The sequence below is a fragment of the Cyprinodon tularosa genome, unplaced genomic scaffold (genome assembly GCF_016077235.1).
Source record: "Cyprinodon tularosa strain WSP-4 unplaced genomic scaffold, ASM1607723v1 ctg26, whole genome shotgun sequence".
Taxonomy (NCBI): domain Eukaryota; kingdom Metazoa; phylum Chordata; class Actinopteri; order Cyprinodontiformes; family Cyprinodontidae; genus Cyprinodon; species Cyprinodon tularosa.
This window is the reverse complement of record NW_024038961.1, coordinates 3,588,225-3,613,480: the sequence shown is the minus strand read 5'-3', so window position 1 is coordinate 3,613,480 and position 25,256 is coordinate 3,588,225. Positions and strand designations below refer to the sequence as shown.

The following is a 25,256-nucleotide window of genomic DNA, read 5'->3' as shown; positions in this document are numbered from 1 at the left end:
TTATGAGCTATTACTTAAAAACTTAATATTCCTACAGTTACATTTTCCACATCACCTGACTCAGTGACGTAATTTGTCTGATGCATGCTCTTGAGCTCATCATCTGTAGGTTGAGAAGACATTTTAATTGATGCCACCCACCTATGCAGCACCAGCCCTCCATGATTGTTCTTGTGTTTCTAATTATTTCCTGGCTTCATGTTAACCCCAACCACCCCCCCATCCCCCACCCCCTCACCCCATATCCTCATGGTCAACTTCTTTTCACAACCAGCCAAATTAGGCTCCCACTGTTTGGAGGCTCCAAGCTTTAACCTGTCAATTCTATCACCCAGCTCATCACACAGACCAACACCTGCTGGACTCTACCCACTACTGCATCGCTCAAACCATCCATCTACAACCAGTGAGACAAACTAAGATTTACATATTCCCGTATTCACGTCTAAATTGTATTTATAAAGCAAACTAATATTTTGTTTTGTAAGTATTAAAAGTTTGTAATTATTAGCATCACCATGTTGTGATTGCGACAGTATCACTCCGCAGTGCCCTGTATTAACCTGCAGGAAGGTCAGCAGAAGTTCTATGTAAGTCATTGTGGTTTCCTACTTTCACCACTCAAATACTTGCATGCTAAGTTCATAGGCAGTTCAATGTGGGCATGCTCGGCTGCACATATTCCCGTTAGCCCTCAGAAGACTTGTTGACCCTATAAAAGATGGAAAATAGGTATCTACTTGGACAAAATTTCAAAGAAAGTTCTTTGAATTTGAGCAGTTATATTTGACTGCTGCACCCAGCTGAGAATTAAAAAATAAAAGATTGTTAAGCGTCTACTAAATTAATCAAATGTAAAATTTTAACATGTTAAATTAATTCCAGTAGTTAGCTCCTGTGCACTGTTTATCTCCACATTACTCAGCACATGAAGATGATCTTTGTGCTATGGGGCAGGCACCTATTACGATAAGCCTGAAGTGCGCTGCAGAGAGATAATGGCTGAAACTATTGATTTATTTTCTAGTTGCTTTATGGTCTCAGGAGCTGCTGGCCACACACAGACCCTGCTTCCCTGAGCTTAGTCAACAATCAGACTCTCACAACCTGCAAATCATGAATACTGCCACTTGAAACAATTATCCAAACTTGGCATCAAAATTCAGAGGATAAGGATCTGGACGTGGTTACTGTATAATGGGCCCAGACACAGTCTTTGTATGCAAACACAATTTATAGTTGGGGGTACTGAGAAAGCAAACAAAGGTGCTACATTTGCAGAAGATGCTGCCACAGCTGCTTTGACAGGCCCCCGTGATACATTTCCTGTCAAACAGAGCCCCGTTTTACAGGAAGGACTGTGCTGGCAGCTGCTCTGTTTCACTTACACTGCCGGGGTTGCAAAGTTTTGACTGTACGGGGTAATCCGAGAACCAAAACCAGCAATGAGAAAAATAACCTTCATAGAGTAGGAAGAGAGGTGAAGGTGAAATTGACCATTTTAACACAAGAAAGCATAAATCATTTACATTTAAACATGCATTGAAGTCTAGTTTTATTCGCATGAGCGGATTTGACCCTTTTAGTTCAGAAGCTCGTTTAGGCAAGGTCTCCCAGAAGGTATTATAACCCTTATGACTCTAGGATTACATTTAATAGAGCTATATAATGTAGAGCATTGTGAAAGGGTAGTTTGCTTGTTTTATTATTATTTATTATTTGATAAAGATCTAAAAATGTGACTTTTATTCCAACCCCTTCTACTTTAATATGCATCTAAAATGAGAAACCAGGAGATATTATGTTCTAAATCTTGAGAATCAGATCTAATTGATTCTTGAAATCTGAATCAATATCCAGCTCCAGGGAGAACCGCAAGTAGTAAATGTGTTTGTAAGAGAATAAAAGAAAATAATATTCACAGTTTACCAACAGCCAAAATGGGGTTAAAGAACCAGAGAACGACTTGACCAGCTCTGAAAAGATGAGGTAAAATGGGATATTTCTTTTTTTTTGGTTTATTGAAAAACAACATTTCTAAACTTGTTTTAACTTGTGATGGTGATGAATGCATATTTCAGGCCCCTATAGGTGTATATTCAACCTCTATAAATGAGACCCCTTGTTAAGTGAATATAATGAAGTAACATTTTTACTTTCCGGACCTCTGAGCAGATATTTCATTTTTCTTCCTTATTTTCTCCTCTCACAACCATCAAATCTTGAATATTTTCACTGAGAACGATTATTCAAATTTGGAATCAAAATCCAGATGATAAAGATCTGCACATAGTTACTGTATAATGGGCCCAAATACAGTGTATGCAAACTTAATTTTGTACAATTTCTAATTTTCTGTAAATAACATAATTGACATGTGACTGAGCTTGAGCTATTTAGCAGAGGTAGCACCAAAGCTGTTAGGGATGTACTCTTGGACTTGATAGTTTCCACAACTGAGAAACATTACATCCTGTTTCTTCCACCTCATAGTTATGCACTACTCTTTGTTAGACTCTGTGCTATCATTGCACTGTGGGAAACTTTATCCTCCTGTTCTATGAAAACAGATCTGAAGGGTTTTTTTAGGGTCTTGACTATTTAAAATAATCTAGCAATTCCTTTAGACCCCAGCTGCCAAATATCACACCATTCCTGGCCTGCCTCCTCGACCATGCCATCACATAAACAGAGATTACTGCAAGTTACAGAAGGTTAAGACCCATCCTGACCCATCCTGATCAGCGGCACTCTTGTATGTACGTTCAGATAAAATTCATCTTCAGCAAATCTCCATCTCCTGGATAGGGACAATAATTAACGACACATTGTTTCCCTTCCCCCTAATGCGGCACAGTTCCATGAATATGTGCGCGTGCTTGTCCAGTTCCTGGGTGAATGTGACCACAAAAGCGAGGCCTTGATATCATTGGGAAACCTGACTCCCCGGTCGGCCATACCGGGACAGACAGTCCTCTCCCTGGGGAGACCACATTTTGCCTCGAAAGGAGAAATTAATACAGCCGCTAACCTCGATTCTCCGATCTCTCTGGCACACTCCTCTTCTCCATTTCCATCTCCAGCTTCATATATGGACTCTTTGTGCAACACTGAATTCTTTTTTGTTTGTCTTTTTGTTTTGAAGGGCAGTCATAAAATGAAAATAAATACTTTAATTTTGATATTTTCAATTTTCATAGAACCTTCTTTTAATTTCAATCTGTCTTTTTGAAAACACTTAGCGTTCCTCTAAATACGTAATATCTTTGAGACCGCTTCTGAGCTTGACAGATGATATGTCATGCAGTATCAATGTGCCCTTTGGAGACATTTCATCTCTGCAGCAGCAGCCCTTGTTATGTAGAATAAGCAGAAAGTGTTGAATGAAGTGATGAAATAATCACTCATGTTATTCATTATTAGCAGCTTACGTAGATATCTTGTAGTCCCTCTTTTGATCATCTTTGTCACACTTTGATGTTAAAGGGTATCAAGCCACTTTACAGGGAACTGACCCCTTGTGGCATCCAGGAAAGATAAAACAGTCTGTGCAGAATTTGACATCAAATAAGACAGAAGAACAAATGACACAATTCAGGATAAAAAAAAAATACAGAAGTCCACTCAGAAATGAAAGAACACTATTTGAATGAGGAAAAGGCAAAACAAAGAACAAATTGGCAAAAGCTTTGTGTTATTTGTGTAACTTAGCAAAAGTTGCTAGATATAAAAAGCCCTCACCCTGTTAAAAGCCCAGTTTATTAAGTGGAAAGAAAAACTATATAAATCATTTAAAATGTTTCTTCCTTTAATATGATTTTTCTTATTGTACAGTAACCTTCAAAGTAAAAAAAAACCTTTTGACCAAAAAAAATATTAAATTGAAAAAATAAATTGGGCAAATGTTGGATCCATTAAAGCATTAAGAAAATAATTTAAGATGCTTAATCAATCCAACAGAAGCTTAAATTCTGTTTTTCAGTGCGCCTTAGGTCTCCACTGGGGGCAGCGTAACAATAAAATAAGCACTGCCATTTCTACAGGATTCTATTTGTGCAAAAAGTTTCTAGTTGTGCAAAAAGAAGGCAAGGAAGCACAAATACAAAACTCAGATCCAAGGTTTTCCAAAGAAAGGAAATGAAAAACCTACAAAACCTGCGATAAACATACAAAACCCTGCAATAAATATGCCAGCAATATACCCTCTATCTTCTATAATTCATAATTTCAACATTTTATACTGGGTGATCTGTCAATTGTTTTTTGGGGAGCTTTCCATCTTTTTTAGAAGGTATAATGTAACTGTGAATCAAGTTCAGTGGTCCTTATAGGATGCTCTGATGTCATCCATTATCTAAAGCCTCAGTTTGCAGAGAGGTTACGAATGATTGAATTGATCACATGGTACAAATATATCAGTCACAGCAGTACACTCAGGGATAAAAGCAAGCTGGAGCGGTCCGGTACTCATAGCACTATTTGCTGTAATCTATCTTCTGTAATAGCTCTGACAAACTCTTTCCCACCAGCTGCGCTTGCTTACGACTCTGTGTCCGCGCCTGCGCTGTCATACACTCCTCCTACTCCTGGCTGCATCACAAAGCATAATCTGTGCGCTCAGCTGTTTCTGCCCTTGTGATTCAATAATTGAATGTATTTCACTACATCCACAGTCAAGTGTTAAAAAAATGCTTTAGCCCAAATTTCTGGATTGTATTTCTTGCAGTTCCATTCGAAGATGATGCAAAAATGTCTTTCATTTTACAAAAGGAATCCCTGTATTTTAGGAGTCACACTCAAATCCTCAAGGCCAGTATCCTGCAGCTTTTAGATTTTTCCCATGTAGGGCTGTCACAACACCAAAAAATTCAAACTAAATATTCATATACATGATTATTTTGGACACTATAGGAATAAAAAACAAAAAACAAATAATGAAAGACATAAAAACATATTCATTAACTTAAAAAATTTACCTTTTTCACTGTCGACATGGAGCGTGATTTCTTAACAGAATCACAGATTCTACTTCTTAAATAATTGTGCAATAAATGTCAAATAAATAACCCAATTTCACAATTTCTTAAGTTTTCTAGAGGTGTTACTTTTTTAATGTGCAAATAATCTAGATATATAAAATTAACAATCAAAGAAAATATGCAGACGATAGGCTACTTGTACTTAGTATATTACCATTTGAAATGAATGTTGTATCCGGAATACACCTTTGGAGGATCGATACTTCAGACAACCTTAGTCCCCTGCCCCACACACCTGAATCAATCAAATGGTTTAACTACCTCACTAGCATCCATTAAGCTCTGCTAATTAGCTCAAACTGGAGTCAGGTGCGTTGGAGCAGAGACAGAACTAAAAGTTGCAGGAGACCAGCCCATGAGGATTTGAGTTTAAGACCCCTACTTTATTGTACCTAAAATAAACATTTTATTATTTTACTACTGATTTTTGCATAAAGACCCAGATGAAAAGGCACACAGACTTTCTTTGGATATTTCCTTTTTTTTTCATCGTATTTGGTTTTACATGTTTCTTCATATTGTCATAAAAACGTTTTCTCTAGTTCCTTTTAGTATTTTTTTAAACTATCTTTTTTCAATGGTTCTGAAGAGTTCTATAGGACTTGCACCAGCCTGAATGCATTTAACAAAAAAAAAAGAAAAAGAAATAATCGCTGGGGAATTGCATTGTCCTAATGCCTGTACAAGTTTTTTTTATTCCACTACAGGGTTAATGATGACATTAATTGTTGAATATTTCCAAAATGAATAAAAAAAGATTATTAAGATTGTTCTGAAGAAAAAAATAATGTCTGTGTATTTTCATTTTGAATTAAACATCAAACAACAGTCGGCCCTGAAATTTTAATTCAATATTTATTCTTATTCTTGAATATTATATATACACGATGGAATCATGGAAATTTTCTCCAGATTTGACTAGAAATGTTACTGTACAGGAAGCACTGCATCCACACTGAATGGGCTCTGGAAAGATATGCTCAGAGTTATCCATCATAATTACTTAACAAGGGTTTTCATTTACAGAGGTTGCATTTATACAAAAATGTGGCTGAAACATGCATACATCACCTTTAACACAAAGGCTGTGATCTCTATTTTTTTTTTTAAGCTGGAAATAAAATATACTATCTTGTAGTATCTCAAAATAGGGATTTAATATTAAAAGCTTTACTCTAAATTTAAATCTGCTAGTAAAATTGGAAAATATGCTGCCCTCATGGCACTCTGACCAATGGGTAAGCTAATTTTGTAGACCAGAAGCTGGTGACGTAGGTGGTGAGGTGTGGAATTGAAGTCAACATACATCATAGTTGCTCTCAGACATTCAGTTTCACTTCATATCAAGCCTTAGTCATAAATGAACTTCATCATATTCTGGACATTTTGGCAAAGTGACTACTCACTGCTGCTTGCGCTGTGAAGAACCACAGAAGAGGGCTGGGTCACTCCTGCGTCTTTGCCAGCAGTCTGCACCTTATTAACGGCAATACTTCTATTAAAACAACACATAACTCTCTGACAAAGAAAGGGCAGCAGGTTTCTTTTACATCAACAGCAGCTGGTGTACCAACGTGCCACTGCTTTCCTAATCTGGAATATTTTATCATTATTTGTAAACCTTTTTACTCCCCCTGTGAGTTTGTTTCATTCACCATGGTTGGTGTTTATACTTCTCCGCTGGCCAACATGCATTACAGACAGCGCATGCTGGCTGACCAGATACTGTCTGTGGATTAAACAACAACGGACTCCCCTGATATTGTTCTTGGGGATTTGAACAAGGGAACCTGTCAGGTAAGAACTCCCAAAATAAAGTGTCCAACAAAAGAGTGGAAAATTTTGTATTGCTACTAAACCACTGTTAGCATTGCCATAATGCCATTTATACACTGCTCTGTGTTCATGTGACGATCCACCTCATTTTTGTATACAGATAGAAATTAAATCCCGGTAATCCTGAGGGGAAAACGTCATAAAAGTGAACCAGTGAAGCAGCAGAGGATCATCTGGTGTGTTTGGACTGCACAGACTGGGATGTTTCCAGGACTGTTACCAACAATCTGGATGGGTTTACAGAGGCTGTGACGTCCTCCATCGCCTTCTGTATAGACAGCTGTATACCAACAAGCAGCAGGGTGAGTTATAACAAAGATAAACCCTGGTTTACAGTCAAACTCAGACAGCTAAGGTTGGAAAAGGAGAGGGGCATTCAGAAGTTGGGACACAGACTTGTTCCGGTCGTTAAAGTGCAGGTTTAGCAAAGCGGTGCTCAGACGTAAAGAAAAGATTTCAGGGTATTAGCTCACTTTTATCAGTGTTTGGGAAAATATGTTAGGAACTGGTTTTTGTATCAAGATGTGCTTATATCTGAACAATTTAGTCTTTTAGGGTCACTTTTGTGGGAAACCTTTACTTCCGTATCTGACACAGGACACTGGGGGTGACTTAATATTGGGGAGTCTGCTTAGCTTTACAGCTGTGAACAATGGATAACAATCCTGATTCAGACAACAAAGAGAACTTAAATGTGTACAACTACCCATAAGACGCACAACAGCCCTATAGATCCTGTTGCACCAAGAAAGTAGAGAGAGACAAAGGAGAAAATGAATTAATTGCTGTATGGACGGCTCCTATTTTAATTAGAAAAGTAATGTCACTTGTGGCAGTCATAGTGGCACAGTTTATCCTCAGAGGCAATTTCACCATGATAGTTTAGTCCAGCAGCATCCTGCTATTTTAATCTGTTTTCAGAGCTTGAAAACAGATCATAGCTTTTTCTACGTGCACTCTGCACTGGCAGAGACAATATACTGGGGTTTTCTTCCCTTTGTTTATAGGTTCTTCAGCATTCCTACTTGTTCACAATCAAGTGTGTGTGGGATCTCCTGTGTCCTAAGGTTTCTGTCAAGAATGGAACACCAGTGGTATCTCAGTCCCTCTAAGGGAAAAGTTTAATTAATTTCAGCATTATTTAGCAGATTTTGTGCAGTCTCCACAGACGCAATACTTCAATTTGTGAATTATTAATAAACGTGATCTAAAACTTTTACCAAACTCAATTACATGACAGCTTAACTTGATAACTACCTACTCTCCAAACAGAGCAGAAGCAGCCCAGAATTCCTGACCTGAAGTCAAACAATGCAGTTGTTTAGAAAAAAAAAGCTATTTTAGAGAAACTGCTTAGAAATATTAGCCTGATAAACCAGACTAAATGTGAGATTAAATGTGTAATTTAGTCTGGGCCCGATGAATGAGACATCAGAAGATTGTTGATGAGAACAACCCATTGTTTTTCAAACTATGTCTGTGCCTATTGGGCAACGCTCTGACCAATGAAGGCAACTGACTGTGATGTAGTAAGCATGACAGAAAGCTGGTGGGGGATTGTAAACAAACAGCCTGTCGGTAAAATGGCAAATCCGTTCTTCTTAAAAATGAATGAGCGTAGAGCCTCTTCCTGCTCACATTTCAAGGAAAACCCAAAGTCTAATCCTTCCAAAACTGATTCCACAACTGAGTCAAACGAGAACAGTTCAATAGTTGTTGCCATCTTCCTTGTTGTGCTTTCTCCAGTGTCACACAGCTTTGACATCAAAACCTCGCCCGCGTTGCATCCAGAAATTCAAAACACAACTCTGCGTTGTGATTGGCCTGCAAGTTCTAGGGCCTGGGGCATTGATCGAGGCTAGACCAAACTCGCAGGAAAAAAATTATTTTGGCCGCTGGCGGGTGGGGCTAGTTTACTAGGCTATAGAAATGTCACTTTTTGGTAAATTTACTTTGTTATGGCCACCAAAAACCTTTAAATCCTAAAAAAACCTGTCAAATATGATCCGTCAGGCAACACTTAATTTGCATTTTGTCAAATATTTAATCTGCTATTCAAAGACCGGTTCAACCCCTCTCGCCTTGTTTATGAGGTAAACTTGTTCTACAGCTACTTTGGGGGCCAACCGGTCACCATCCCCTTTGACTCCTCCATTTAGATCAAGCACCAGTGCACATTTTTCTCCTCTCTCATTAGAGTTGGCCAGCTCCAGCCACTGAACTCCCTTCCTAATCCTGCTCACAGAGGATGTGCTTCATGTGGCAGCTAAGATATCAGGCTGCAAAAGACAGTGGTGGTGCACTTTAACTCCACCATTATTGAGTTGAACTTCACCTCCACCATAACTATCTGGTAGACGTCTGCGACCACAAGGAAATAGGGCAGAGCAAACGATTTGCTCTGCAGACAGGATCACTGGCTGCACTCTTGTTCTGGTCACGAGCTTTATACCTCCAGGTCCAAGAGTCGAGCAGCACCACGGTCTCAAACTGTTTCAGACTCTGGCAGGAGGCTGCGGTAGCCACAGTTTCTTCCCATCTGCAGCCAGCTTCATTAACAAAGAACAGGTCACCCTTTGAAACTTTGGTTGAAAAAGATAACCAAATTTTAAAATACCATTAATAAAAATATCTTCACACAACTGTATAATATTTAATCTTATTTAAGTCTATATTTTTAATAACAGCCATGCTCTCTCTTAAAGCAGTTGCATTATTTTTCTCTATTTCCATAGCATTCCTACAGAACTTATCCAAATGTGTCAATGTCAAGTTTACTTATGTTTTTTTTTTTTGTTTTTTTTTGGTCTTATCCAGAAAAAAGGGAGAAGCACAATTAAATATCATTTACAGGAGAAAGTAACATCTTAATATTGGATTAGGTTATTAAAAAACAGGAAATGTTCTGTAGATGTGTTTAAAGCACAGGAAAAATAAAATATTTTTTGTGTTCCTCATTGTGTCCTCTTTAAATTCAGAAGAAAGATTTATTGAGTTTGCAGTATATTTTTTTTATGGAAGGTGAAAAAAATATTATAAACACAATTAAGATTTACTCTCAAAAAATAATTGATGATCAATAAAAAAACTCCCCTTGGAAATTTGTATTTTTATTCTAAATGTTTTATTGATTAAGGAGCATAAATAAATATATTATTTGAAAATATGATTGCAATAATTGCGTATGGTCAACCGTCAGGTTGTACCACCTTATGTAACAAGGCTATTGAAGGATTATTTTTAGAGGTGTATTGTTTTATGGTTTGGCTCAGACTGTGTCTAGTTCTTATGGTATGTCAAATAGGGATCTAATATTAAAAGTTTACTCTAAATTTGAATATCCTTGTAAAAAGGGAAACATTTGTCTTTAACTTTTTTGTACTATAGAAAATGTATTGTTACTTTAGCTTTTGGCGCGATCAACTAACAGTTTAGGGCTTTTAAAATCCTTTTACGTAAAATATGTGAATAAGCAGACTCAAACAAAATAAAAAAGAGAACTATTTTTAAATCACAGCATCTTTATTATTAGTTATTTTGGTTTAAAGTCTTCTATCTATATTTGAGGACTGAATGTGTTGATTAAGTAAATAAATGTGGCTTTAAATGTTTGATGTTTTATGAGCTATGTCCTGTCCCACTGTTGTAATTTGGTCATTTGCTCAGACCAAGCTTATTGCCTTAATATAATTTACTCAGAAACCACAAAGCAGCAACAAAACCGTATAACTCTATATTCATCAATGCAAACCCTCCCTGCAATTAAGTCATATTTTCTTGTGACTCTTAAGCTTCAGCTTCAACCCACGATTCTGCCTCCGTCTACATAAAATGCCTTGCAAGATTATTCACACTTGGACTGAAACAATTAATCTGATTAATCGTTGATTATTGAAAGAAATCGTCAACTAATTTTGTAATCGAATAACTGTTAACTGGAGTATTGAGACTCTAAAATGTAGCTTTAGCCATCAGAGCAACAGCAAATATACCGAATAAATGTTTTATCTTTAAGATAAAAAAAACATTTCCATCTGTCAATATGCTCTATCCAGAACTCTAGTGGAGAACTTTTAGTTTCAGCTGATTTAATATTGTAAAAAGTCTTCTTTAAGGAACCTTAGGCTATGTGTCTATTAATCAATTAATTTAAAAAATAATCGACAGATTAATCCTAATTAAACCCTAATTTAACACTTCTTCCCATTGTTACAACCAAAACCTTCAATGTGGTGTTAATTGTTTTCCTTACAGACCCAAAGATCACATCGCTACCAATTCATCATCTTTTATTTATCTAATGTTAAAGAAAAGCTACTAGATCTAAATAAGGAACAATAGTGTAAAAACTCTGTTATAAACATTTGATTTGCATAGGACTTGAGACTGAGCAGACACAGTTCAGTCTATAATCCATCTGAGAATGAGGGGCATGGCATGAAAACAGATACTGACACTGAAAAAAACTTAACCTAATTTCATAAACTGAGTTGAAGTAGTCAAGAAACTGAAAATAAAACCATGTTGGATCTATTATTTTTAAAAACAAGGAGAATAATATTTCCATTGTTGTTGTCATTCTCCATTCTTTTCTTGGTCTTAAAAATCGAGAATAACAGTTCTTTCAAAAAGTTTTTTTAAGAAGTACTGATAAAGTATAGGTCTCACCTTAAAGGTGAAACTAATACTAAAAATCACAGATTATAATATAATATAATAATCGCTGATTATCAAGATTACAAAACAACGCTACTAAAACTTTTACTGTAAAAAATCCTAAAACTGTTTTCCTAAAATACAAAATCCACATCCTACAAAAACTGTATAAAATTAAGCTTCAAAATTGTAAAGATACTTGGCTTTTTCCAACCCTAAAGTATACAAATTTTTGATAGAACAATTGAAAAAACTGGGAAGAAGAAAAATGAGGGAAAAGATGTTGAGTGAATGATGAATAGAAAGCAAATAAGACAGTTGTAGGCTACAGAAACAGAGATAACATTCCTCACAGAGTAATGGCAGAAAAGTGAAAAAAGGAATTGGCCATAAAACACGAATAAAGCACAATTTGTACTCTGAAAAGATAGATAGCAGCTTTAGATGAAGAACAAACAGCTAATGTGGCACCATGAGAAGGTAGGAAAATCCACACAAAGTGCATAGTAGCTCAATTCTCATGCAATTTTATGGTGCAACTTTCCACTGTGCTCCACCTTTCCTTCTCCTTATACTTAGTCATCAATAAAAACACATTTGTGTGCTGACTTAAAGGCAAAAACACAAAACAAAAAGCCATTTTCTGGCAGTACTCAAATGATTAATAATAAAAAAGGAGGGCTAAGACCAAATGCATCAGTAGTTTTCTGAGGAAACCAGAGGGTGATAACTATAGAGGCATGGTCAAAACACACACCAAACTACTTTAGTGACCAAACTTCCCAGCAAAAAGTAGATTAGCTGAATTTAGATAGAACCAAAAAAAACTGCACAAACAGACGCATTCAATAAGTAAGCTGCCTGCGATAAATCAGCTGTGGTCATTTTAAAAACCAAAGGCAATTTACATTTTTTAAATAGTTTGTGAGGTTTTATATGTGCAGCACTTTTAACAGAAAAGTGGTATAAATAATAGATAACATCAGCTCGGTGAAAACTGTCATTGCAGCCTGAAAGGCATAAGATTGTCCCAGGCAGTCATCATTTATTTTGCATTGATAAACAACAAAGTTTTAGGTTCCAGCTGTGTTTGGGCCACATAAAGTTAAAAGTGAAGGAAAGTTACTGTTTGTATTTGTTTGTGCAGTCTGTAAAAGAGAAGGTAAATCAGTTCAGGAAAGTCAGTTCAGTTCAATTCAATAATGCTTTATTGATCCCAAAGAGGAAATAAATAATGTAGTAAATAATGTATTGGTTTTTTTTATGAGTTTTTGTTGTAGATGTTTAAAGCTGTAGGCATGAATGATCTTCTGTACTGTATCAGTCTGTTTGCGTCAGATTTGGAAAAACGTCTGACTAAAGACCCTCTGTTGGTGTTCAACAGTCTGATGGAGACTAAAACTAAACTAAAACTCCTAACTAAATGACATCTCTGTTGGATAATGTCTCCCATCCCATGCATGAAGCTGTTGCAGAACTGGTGAGCTCCTTCAGTGACAGACTGCTGAACCCTAAATGCACCAGGGAGCGTTATCACAGATCCTCCCAGCAGCTGTAAGACTCTATAACCACCACTGTTCCCAACAACCTCAATAAATTGTTACATTCATGCTGATTTTGCACAGTTTCTACCTTAGTCAGTTAAATAAAGTGCTGCTGTCATTTTGCACATCTCTAATGTTGCTCCTATCCATTATTGTAAAAATGTCCATAGATGTATAATGGTTATTTACTCTCCAGGTGCATAGTTTTTATATTGTTAAAACACTTTACAGTACAGTATTTTATTGTTTATCTTTTAACTCTTTACTATTATGTTATTCTTATACATTTTTCTAAGGCCCATATTTGTATGACCATTTTTTCTATAACCTTTTTGGTACTGTAAACACCAGAATTTCCCCATTGTCTGACAATAAAGAGGTTGCTGACTGTTCTTCAAAATATTCTCCATTTTTTCTGAATTCATCTCCACAGCTGCTAGAGGACCTCCTTGAACAGTTACCTCAGCAGATGACGGCAAAAGAGAACGCACTCTCCACCAAAGACTGATGGAAGATATGCAGCATCTTGCGAGAAACACTGAAATACCTAAGCTTCCTTAAAAAATCCAGCCTTGTCTGTACAGATCCCATCCAAAACCAAACCCAAATGTTTAGAGATCTTAGGGTCACACTCAAAGCTCTTTAGTGGTACATTTTGTTGCCCATAAAAAAAACTCTGATTCAAGCAGCTTTATCCAACAGTAGCCATACCCGTCAGCCATGTGGCCACATTTAGCATCACAATTTTTTTTTAAATCACTTCCTGTTTTCATTTCCAAGGCTTGAAACAATTGTATTTGCAAACCATACACATTGGGCCGGATCTATCAAAGGTTTGCGTGTATAAAAACGTGAGCTATTTCACTGCGCACGCTAAAAAATGTACAAACTGATCTATCAACAGTGTGCTAAAAGGATTTGGTCTTTAAAACGTGCTAAATAGCGCCTCTTATCCATTTAGTACTTTTTCTGCAATGAATATGCAATATGGGGCGTTTACACGCAAAAGTGCGTCTTGTGGGAGGAGAACATGTAAATATATTAATTTAGCACTCGCAAAGTGATTTATCAAACCTGAAAGCAATTTTGCTAACGGTATCTGACTCTATATTTAACACGTTTCAAAAGAAGGTGCAAATGCTCTGTATGCGTAATTGCGCACACATGGCAGCGGTTATTGTCGCAAGAAGGAGACATCGAAATGAAGCAAGGAGACGCAGAGAACGGATTTTTTCACTCCGTGTGAATATTTTTGGAATGAACGAGGAAACGATCATCAAAACATTTCGTTTATCCAGCATTGCCATTTTGGAGCTGCAATTCCAGTGATTTGCTCCTCACAGAGCGTCAGCTGTACTTGTTCCTCAATGCTGGTCAGAGGCATCTTATCTACTGTGCCCCGTCCTGTTTTGTTCGCAGATGTTTTGTTATATGCCAGTTTTTCTTTGGTTCGCCTTCTAATATCCTGGTATCTTCTTTTTACTTCATCCACTGTTCGCAAGGTTTCACCAACAGCGTTTACTTTATTACAGATTTGTTCACATATAGCGTTCCTCTGTGTGACAGGCACACTTCTTTGCTGTAGCTCACTTAAATGTTTGTTGGCTTCATCCACCAATACCTCCATTTCCATGGGGTCAAATTTCCTTTTGCGCCTTCTGCTGTCCAAACTCGCCATGCCGCAAACCACAAAACGCGCAAAACCATCATTTAAATAGGGCGTCTCCAACAGATTTGCACCTGTCACCAGTTACGCAGTCGCTCTTGTTAAATCACCCGCAAACCATGGTTCAGCCCCTCGCGCAAAATTCCAGTTTGCGAGCGCAAATTACTGCACGCAAAATTGGATCTTGATAAATCCGGCCCATTAAGTTCCTGAGCAACATTTTTCAAAACACAAAAATGCACTGCAATCTGTTGCAAATAAAATCATCATCAAGTAATATCAAAACACAAAAATAAACATGAGAATGTTTAGTAAACAACTCCAGAAAAAAAATAAGCAGCAACGAGAAGTATGTTTTAATACTGTAAATGAATGTTTTATGTCAAATATATCAATACAAAGTTTGACAGTCATTTCTCTTTTAGATTATGAATGTTAGAACAATAATATGCCTAGCTTAGATATTTATCCTGCTATGGAACTGCATATCAAAGTTGAGCAGCGTAGATGAAATATCTGTCCCTGCAAAAAATAACAAGACTAGTAAAGCCCTCGGATAGCGCAGACCTCTGCCAGGTAACTAATTTCCCTTGATATATTGTAACTTCCACCTTAAGTATTAATTTAAGGTGGAAGTCTCAATATTTCGAAAAATTTCCTGAATCCAGACGTTGATCTGGATAATGACCAAAATGGAATAATTTGTTTTCAGTCACAACATGAACCTTTTCTAAAGTTTTCAGCGAAATCCGTCCATAACTTTGTTATTTGGACATAAGGCAGACAGACAGACAAAGTGACGCCTATGAAAAGATGACCTCCTTGGTGGGGGAAATAAAGAAAAGAATGCTTTCTTATGAAAATGTAAATGTAGTTTGATTTAAATGTAGGGTTATTCTTTATCTTTCAAGTAAATGACAATACAATTTAATTTACTTTGATGCCATTTTACATTAAAGGATTCAGCCTAATCATATCACTGATATGAAATAGCTTGGTATGTTTAGTTGAACACTGCTAATTGTTGTGTATATATATATATATATTTGTAATATATATATATATATATAGTTGTAATATATATATATATATATATATATATATATATATATATATATATATATATATATATATATATATATATATATATATATATATATATATATATATATAAATTAAAACTTAGAACTATTACAACTAGAATTATCTGACAGGATTAGAACATCCTTGAACAAGAATCTTCCCAACTTGGTTTCTACTGGACACCGCTAGGTTCTATATAAACATAATTTTTGTTTTGATACATATATTTTAATATAGTTATATATATATATATATATATATATATATATATATATATATATATATATATATATATATATATATATATATAAAGACCATCTTATAAGACCATCTTATCCAAATTGCTACCAGATGTATTCACACTGTAAATAAATATTAATGATTAAAAGTCTGCTGTTCTTGAGGTTTTTTTCCCATAAATCTACAAATAAACTAAAAGAAATACTTTTCTATTCCCCTCATGCTAATGAACAATACCGTTCTTAAACCCTCTCGTTATAATCCTATGCCATATCTGTTCTCCTCCTCAATGAGACATCAATAATAAATGGCCATTAAATCTTCACCCTCCTTCAAACCAATCAATCTCTCTGTCTGGTCAGTGCGCAGCCTTTAATCATTTTTTCTGTCCACTCTTGTGTACTTTTCACTGTATTTTCAGGCTGAGGTCCAGTGGAATGTTGCACCGAGCCAGACCGTACAGCAGTTCACCAGCCAAGGCCAAGACCAAGACATGACATGTGTTCTTGGATTTCAGCTAGGCTGTATTTAGTTGGCTCCATGCAGAGCTGCATGCCCAGTAGCAGGATTGTACAGAAGAGACCCACGACCCTGGAAAACCCTCCACTGGGATAAATTAATGTGGCCAAAACAGATGGGCCTATGTGAACATCTATATGTGGCACCGCCAATGGTGGAAAAGGGTGGAAGGTCAGAGGTGAGGGGAAACACTGTAACAGTCTTCTGGATGTTGTCGGGGCCTCTGGCAGGCTCGTGTGTCATGTTTGCACCCTCTTTAAGAATAAAAATACATACATTTTTACTTTGTACATATATAAATACACACAGGTATAAGCAAATAGAATAGATCAATCAAGTTGTAAACATCCTTAACCCCTTCAAAAAAAATCTGCAAGATATATATATATATATATATATATATATTTTTTTTTTTTTCTTTTTTTTTTTTTTATATATATAGCATATTAAAAGGTAACTTTGTTTAGTTTAGAGATTTTTAGAAGATGATGAGAAAAAAATTAAGGATTGCAACCACTTTGGAAATTTTATTTGATAGTAATATCAGGAAAACGTAGAAATGTGTTCATATTGCTGTAATTTGCAGCAAAGATAAAAATGTCAATCAATTCACGTTCTGCTAACTCTCTTCTACTGCAATAAAGCAATGTCCCTAACACTCTCTGTGAGGTTTAAAGTCTTAGTCACTAAAACGTTCATAAGCCTTTTACACAGTGAGGACTGCCTCTATGCTGCAGCTCCAGTTATTCTCATACACCAAACAAGGAATTGAAAATTAAAGCCACAGTAATTTATTTTCTGCGCGTTAAAGGTGCCTCACAAACACCAAAACTTCTCTGAAGTAAAAGTGAACACCAAAGGCTGGTTTATGCTCAGAAACCAGGTCGTCTGCATATGTCGCAGCAAATGCAAATGTGCCCCCCCCCCTTCCGCAGACACTCTGCTGCACCTCTCCCAAATTGCAGGTGACCGCAGACAGGAGGCATCTACTGTAATTGGTCAAATCTACACTATGCGTATTTCCTGTTTGGTATCTTACCAGCTTGTTTTGTTTGTATGACCAGCATCGTGGAACGCTGGGACCCTTTTTTCACCTGGATCCCCGCTTTTTTTCGCCCTCATGTCTCTCCGTTGTCGCACAAACTTGCCCCCACTTCCTCACTGCCTAAGCCGTATCTAGACCCACAGCTAGTTCGTGATTGTCCCTCCTGTGTTGTGGCATGGAATAACAGCGCAGTCCATGCTTCAAAATTGGGCATAAATCGAAATATCTGCATCTAACCTGCTACAAGCTCACTGCGAGACACTGCTGTGGGAGTATAACCAGCCAATAGTGAACAGAATGGAGAGTAGGACTTTAACAGCCTCATTAGTGACCTTAAAGGCCTAATGAGGGTGACTGCTCAGAGTGCCCCTTATGGGCCTGGTCCATTAGCTCACAACTAGAATTATTTGGTTGACATGTCAAACATCTTCATGACTCAACCAAAGACGTCCAGTTGTCTTCTATTTAACCAATTTTGATTACCATGTTTTGGATGGCTGAATATGTCCTGAACGGTGCAATAAAACATTACCTGACACTTGCATTCTAACAATTTGTTAAAGAGGCAGTAAGTAGTGCAAAAAATAGTTACAGTCTCAACCTTTTTAACATAAATTATACTTATCACGACTGTTGGGTGGGATATAGACAAAATGTATCTAAACCTAAGTATTTACTGCAGGCTGAACAAAGGGGTTACACTGAAAAAGGACCATTACAAGACGAATGCTATCAAGTTGTCAAAGCAACCAATCGGGTTTATATGCAGAGAGTCCTTGTACGGTGATGTTTTTTATAATACCATCTGAGAACCCTATTGTGACGTTTAAGCATGTTTCTGCCTTTAAACTCCTCAATCGTCTTAGCAGATCAACAGAAAAGAAGGTGTGTGTGTGTGTGTGTGTGTTTGGGGGGGGGGGGGGGGGGGGTAGGTTTGAGGAGGTTACACTGTGTGCCAAAGAAAAAGTTGGAACAAGTGATGTTTTCTCCACATGGGAGGGCGAAGATAGGAATATTTACAATTATGTAATGGGGACTGTTTAGAAGAGAGGGTGTTTAGGTTATCCAAAGACATGGCACAGTATGAGCAGCTCGATTAGAAGATAAGAGGACCTAATTTTATTCCACACAAACTCCAACAAAGCCCTTGCAATAAGAGGGGCCTCATAGAAGTAACACATCTGTTCCAGAGTCCCCCGTTACAATGTAGGCCTAATTAAAGAATCAGCTGAGTTTAGTACAGCACCCCACACAGCAGTGTATGGTTGGATTTAATTACAACAGATCAACATACCCTTAATTGAACTTCACGGTACACCGTATTTTCCTCGCTCACTGAAAGCATGTAATTAATCAAAAGAATCGCAGCACTCAGAGTGATTGGGTATCATGGGAAGTACGCTCACAGGTAGACAGATGTGCACAAAACAAAAACTGACATAAGTGCAAGGATTTTTAAAGACCGTGGTGTGTTCAGATCTCTGGGTGTTTGTCGGAGGGGGTTAGGACGGCAACATGAAAGCAGGCTGTTAGAGGAGAACTTCACTCCAAACATGATTTAAAGATCTATTATGGCATCTGAAACCAGATATGGACACCTCCACGAGCCTCCTTATTTGAGAAATTACAACAACGGCAGTGCTGCTATCAAACACAACATTTAGTTAGAAGATGTCAAAGGTCTGGAAAACGCACAGATCTAAACCAAAGAATTAAAAAGACATATTTAGTGCACAAAGACATACTCTCCAAAAGAGGAACAGATGCACTGCAAAAAATGTAAATCTAAATAAATGATTTAAAATAAGAAAAAACAGTTGTCACTGTCTTTCAACTGCATATTATCTAACTATATTATTCTAAGAGTAAAAATACTAATTCCAGTGAAAAATCATCTTATTTTCCTACTCAAATTGAGGCTAAATACACTTAACCCTTTAAAGCCCGATCCAAGAATAAAACAAAACAGAAAATTACTTTTTTTGGTCTGAATTCCTTATATTTAACAAAATATGTAAAAAGAAAAAACAGAAATACATTTTTGATATTAATAATTTATTACTATGCGATAAGTCAAGATTGTTTTTTGTGTAGTCTTCTACTGGCTGTTATCAGGTATATCTGAATGTGTACAATAGGATTTTGAGCAAAGTTTTTACCATTAAATTATGCAAAAGGTGTCAGATGCAAAACATTTCAGAAACCATATTTATCAAATACGATACATTTGGCATTATAGGGTTAATTTAAGAAATTTTTACTCATTTCAAGATTGTTTTTGCAATGTGCATCGTCTTCAGACACCTTCAACACATTTTTCCGCACTACAACTACAAAGATTTTTGTTTTTTATTTGGTTTGTGTGAAAACATGAGGCAGTATAAAGTGGTGAAGAAGTTAAATATATGTTGTTTTTTTTTCATGTTAAAAAATAGCTCAAACTCAGACATCATAAATCGCACCAAGAGAGCATATACAGTAATTTAAAGTCTTTACTTTGCCAGTCTTCTCAATTAGATCACGGTTTTGGATTTCCCTGCAGGCCTTCTACCAGGAATGTCAAGCTTCCTGTATGCTCTTCATCTTCCTTTCCTTGCTAAAAAAAAACATCCATACTGCATAATGCAGCCACTGCCTTGCCTCTCCTTGGAAGGGATTTTAGCATGATGGAGTTCTTGTTTTCCTAAATGGCATTTTGTATCTGGGCCAAAACACTTAATTTTGGTCTTTACTGAGCAGAGCTAGTTCTTCTAAATGTTCGCCTATATTCCTTTAAGTCCTTAAGTAAAGAATGAAAAAAGAAACTTACTGTGACTTTCAAATTTGGTAGCTCTGTGGATTGAGCAGTTGATAGCTGTCCTGTCAACATATTTTCCAATCTGACCAATGGATAAAGCTCCTCCAGTGTTGCTATAAGCTTCTTGGCTGTTTTTATTATTAACGCTATCATTGTCTGTTTGCAATATTTTTTGTTGTGCAACCATGCTTTAAATAGTTCCCTCACGCTTTATCCCCAGCCTGTCAGCTGCCTTCCTGGTCTCCATTGAGGACCTAGTTGATTTTTGAAGGGATGTATCATTTTTCTTGCACTTATTTAATATTTGTTTGCACATACAGTGGGTAAAATAAATATTGAATACGCCACCATTTTTCTCAGTAAATATATTTCAAGAGGTGCTATTGACTTGACATTTTCACCAGATGTTAGTAACAATCCATGTAATCCACACATGCAAATAAATGAAATTAAGTGTAATAATACGAAATTCACAGGGAAAGAGTATAGAACATGTGAAAAAGGGAGATGCAAAAAGGCATGGAAAGCCAAGGCACCAGGCAAAATCTCTCAGTAATTAGAAAAGCAATCCCGCCCCTTGTCAATGCAAATTAATATCAGTTGGTTCAGTCCAAAATGATGGCCTAAAATGTGTCTCTGGTATCACACAAGAAACATCTCATGATGGGTAAAACGAAAGAGCTCCCTCAAGATGTTTGCATCCTTGTTGTTGCAAATAATGATGACATTGTTTGCAGGAGGATTTCTAAACTTCTGAATGTTCCAGTGAGCACTGTTGGGGCCATAATCCAGAAGTGGAAAGAACATCATTTCACCAAAAATTCGACCACAGCCAGGCGTTCCTCGCAAAATTTCTGACTGAGAAGTGAAAAGAACTATCAGAAGAGTGGTCCAAGAGAAGAACACTACTTGTGGAGAGGTTTAGAATTAGCAGGTACAATAAGAAAACAATAAGTAATGCAATCTAACACCTTGGCCTGTATGCACACTCACCATGCAAGCCTTGTTTAAAGTTTGCTGCAAAAGATTTAAACAAGCCTGTGAAATACTGGAAGAAAAAAAATCTGGTCAGATGAGACCAGAATTGAACTCTTTGGATTCCATAATACACATCATGTTTTGTGGAGAAATGGCACTGCACATCACCCCAAAAACACCATGCCAACATTGAAGTTTGGAGGTGGGGGCATCATAGCGTGGGCCTTTATTTAAGCATATGGTACTGGCAAACTTCAAATAATTGAAGAAAGGATAAATGGAAACCTGTACAGAGACATTCTTGATAAAAATCTTCTGCCATCTACCAGGATGATGAAGATGAAACATGAGTGGACATTTCAGCAAGAAAATTACCCAAAGCACACAGCCAAGGAATCTCTCAACTGGTTTCAGATAAAGAAAATGAAGCTGCTAGAACGGCCAAGCCAATCACCTGACTTGAATCCAATAGAACATCTATGGAAAGAACTAAAGATCAGAGTTGATAGGAGAGGCCCACAAAGAGTTCAGGATTTTGTGTGGAAGAATGAGCCAAAAGCACACCTGAGCAATGCATGCGACTGATTTCTCCGTACAGGAGGCACCTTGAAGCTGTCAACTAAGGCTTTTGTACAAAGTATTAAATACATTTCAGAAAAGGTGTTCAGGACTTTTTCCCTGTTTCATTTCACATTATTACACATAACTTAATTTCTGGACATCTATGGTTTGATTTCTTTGTATGTGTGGATTACATAGATTGTTACCGACATCTTGTGAAAATGTCATGTCAGTAGCACCTCTAGAAATAGATTTAATGAGGAAAAATGGTGGTGTGTTCAATACTTATTTCACCTGCTGTAAAATACCCCCAAAACAAACGCAGAGTAGAAACAACTCCAAAGAAGTTAAAAGAGGTTTCTGTTTCCAAAAATGCATTAGCAGTAGCTGGTGAGAACACATGTTGGAGTTGCAGGCAGCGCTGCAGCGGGATTTCCCTCTGCAACAAACACATGATGGCATTGGCAGGCAGACAGCTGTACTTGTATAAACAATGACACGGAAAGCACAACCCGGTCCAAGGAGCTCCCACACATAACGCTCAGTCCATCTTGTGCCAGACATAGAAACAGCTGGAAGACAGCTGTTTGCTGCAAAAAAGTCCAGAGCTTCATTTGAGAGAGAAGCTGAAATCTATTGAGACACTTCAACAATATGCACTGAGCAAACTTTTGACAAGTACATGCTGCTTTAACTCACACAACAATGTTTGTTTTGTTATTAAATTAATCTAAATTAAAATCTGGCATAGATTCATTGTGTACATGAAAAAGTGACAAATATTTCACTAACTAATCTTAAAATATGACAGAAGATAACATGCCTTATGAGCTCACGCTTTTCCACAGTTTTTAAGTTTTATAAATGAAATATATTTGGCATGAGTGTACTTTAGAACACTGATAGCAAACTCCCTGAATCGGATGAGTTGCTTGGACAACATTTGACATGTGTTTACTTTTTTTTATTTCTTCCTTCCTGTAATAAATTCTTGTAAAATTCTAAAAAGTAAAAAAAAAAAGTTTTTATCACTCATTAGCCTCTCATTTGATATTTTCCAGATGTATAGAAATGTTTCCAGAACATCATTCTCTGAATTGGATTGGTTCTGCTTAAAACTATAAAGACAAAATGGGTTTTATACAAAAGCGTGCATCTCCTAAGCGTTTGTAGAAATTCACTTAAATATCCAAAGGATTTAATAAGACAGAGACAGGGGGAAATTGAACAGTAGATCCCCTGTTGTGATGATATATGGAGTATGATCCAGTTAATTGCAGTACTGGCAACTTGGGAGGCTTAATTGGAAAATGTATCAAATAGTTGCTCTGTAATAACTATCTAGATTGGCAAGTCCAGTTAAAATAAATAAATAAATAAAAGCCTTAGAAAACTTTTTTTGTTTGTTTGTTTCATAAGTTGTATTTTTACTGTTGTGCATATGAATAATACTCACATGAAAGCATGATAGATGAATGCCCATCCTCTTGGTCTCTCCAGCACGTTGTAAAGGCAGTTTTGCAACTTTCTGAAGCGCTTACTTGAAGCGGACGCATTGGCTCTTGGTCCTGGGGGCCCCGGCAGCGGGGTCCCTAGGAGCCCGGTGCGGTGAAAAGGGTGTCCCCGCTCCGGGGTGGAAGGCTCGCTCTGTTCTGTCTGGACGGCGGTGAGCGCCACGAACTCTACCCGCCTGTCATCGTTCGGGGCTGGGGGCGAGAGCATTCTGAGGCCGCCGTTGTTGGATGGACTTCCAAGCATCTTTTTTTGTTTTTCCCCGATTGATTCCTCTGTCACCTTTCACTGGATCATGTTGTGATGAAGAGGTTTAAAACCATGCCTTCTGGGTTGTTTTTTTTTTTTTTTTTTTTTTTTTTAGTCTCGATCAAGCTTTAAAAGTTATCTGTAAATCAAGACAAGGTCGTAAACAGAAAGCGCAATAGTTGGATAAGTGCGTCGCGCTGAAACGTGATCCTCAATGACCATCGCTGAGAGTCAGGTGTAAGAGGTCGATCAGCGGGGTGCAGGGAGGTAATCACACATGCATTAACTCCAGTAACACCGAGAAACGACCTGGCATCACTTGGAAAATCAGAGCGCAAACAGTCGCGTCGTGCGCGCGTTAAACTATCTCCCAACAAAACGAGCAAAGGTGATAGAAGTGTAGTTGTTCCATGTTGTCTAAAGTTACTTCCACGGATAAATAGTGTTGTTATTTGAGTTAGTCTTAGCTGTTTCTGTTTTCTGGTTGTTGTTTTTTTTTTTTTTACCGCGCCACATCAGCTCTGCTCCTTGTGCGCCTCTCCGCTCCAGCGCTCCTCTGCGTCCGGCAGGCGGGGTGGAGCGCGCACATCAGGGTGATGACAGGAAAACGCATGTGAGAAAGGAAAAAAGAAACAGGATAGGCAAAAAAACGCCGAAAGGTGTCTGAATCCGGTTTATGAACGATGAAGCTGGGCTCTTTTTCCTGTGGTTTGATCTGAAGTGTGGAAGATAGAGAGGCGCGCAGCGGATTGACCAACAGACACTTCTAGATTTCTCGCTTAGGAAGATAAACTGATCCTTACACAGTTCTAAAAGTTGGATATTTTTTGTTTGATTTTCATCTTGTCTTGCAATATACAAGGGTATCTCAAATAAATAAAATATAATCGAAAAGAGAGTATATTTATTTTATAGATTGATTATAATCAGAATTGTATAGATTCATTTCATTATACAGGTTTGGATAATTTAATATATGAAGAAGACCAGCAGAAAATAATATTTTCAATATATAAACTTTATGCATGGTCAACACATGGGGCACTCTGCTCCATTATAGATGGCAAATGCAAGAAAGAGTTAGTGCTAAACATGCTGTCTGTTAACAGAGCTTATTAATGGGAAGTTGAGTGGAAGGAAAACCTCACATTCAGTCACTCAGCTCCAGAATTTATTTTTTTCTTTTTATTGGTTGGAAATTTTACCTACTTTAAGGTATTAGCATATGCAGGGGAGTGCTGGCCTGGTGGTAGAGCAGTGCGCTTGTGCTCTGAGAAGGTTGCAAGTACGCGGTTCGGTCCCAACAGCCCTCACTGTGGGTCCCTGAGCAAGACCCTTAACTCGAGATAGTTAAATTCTCCCTTGTGAGACGAATAAAGTTAAACATTTTTCTATTTTTATTATTCTACACTGAGTCTATATGGTTAGTGCTTATTAAGGGCCATTTTTTGTGTGAATTAATTTCATCACAGGATTCTGGCATGGAAATAATCAGCTGTTGCCCAGTTGAGGTTTGATTGAAGCCCATTGC

The 25,256-nt window shown here is 37.2% G+C and overlaps 1 protein-coding gene across 18 annotated transcripts in view; it reads right to left on the bottom strand.

Annotated features, from left to right (window-relative positions):
• Positions 1–24,404, bottom strand: part of LOC119785918 (potassium voltage-gated channel subfamily KQT member 4) — an 82,847-nt gene extending 58,443 nt beyond the window's left edge. For 5 of the 18 annotated variants that reach the window (XM_038288877.1, XM_038288871.1, XM_038288874.1 and 2 more), the window contains exon 1: positions 23,421–24,401. In XM_038288877.1, coding sequence (XP_038144805.1) covers positions 23,421–23,722 — 302 coding nt within the window. In that variant the 5' untranslated portion in view covers positions 23,723–24,401. Of the gene's footprint in view, positions 1–23,420 lie in introns of all 18 variants that reach the window. The other 13 variants (XM_038288873.1, XM_038288868.1, XM_038288869.1 and 10 more) reach the window with 4 other exon arrangements.
• Between the last annotated feature and the right edge of the window lie 852 nt (positions 24,405–25,256).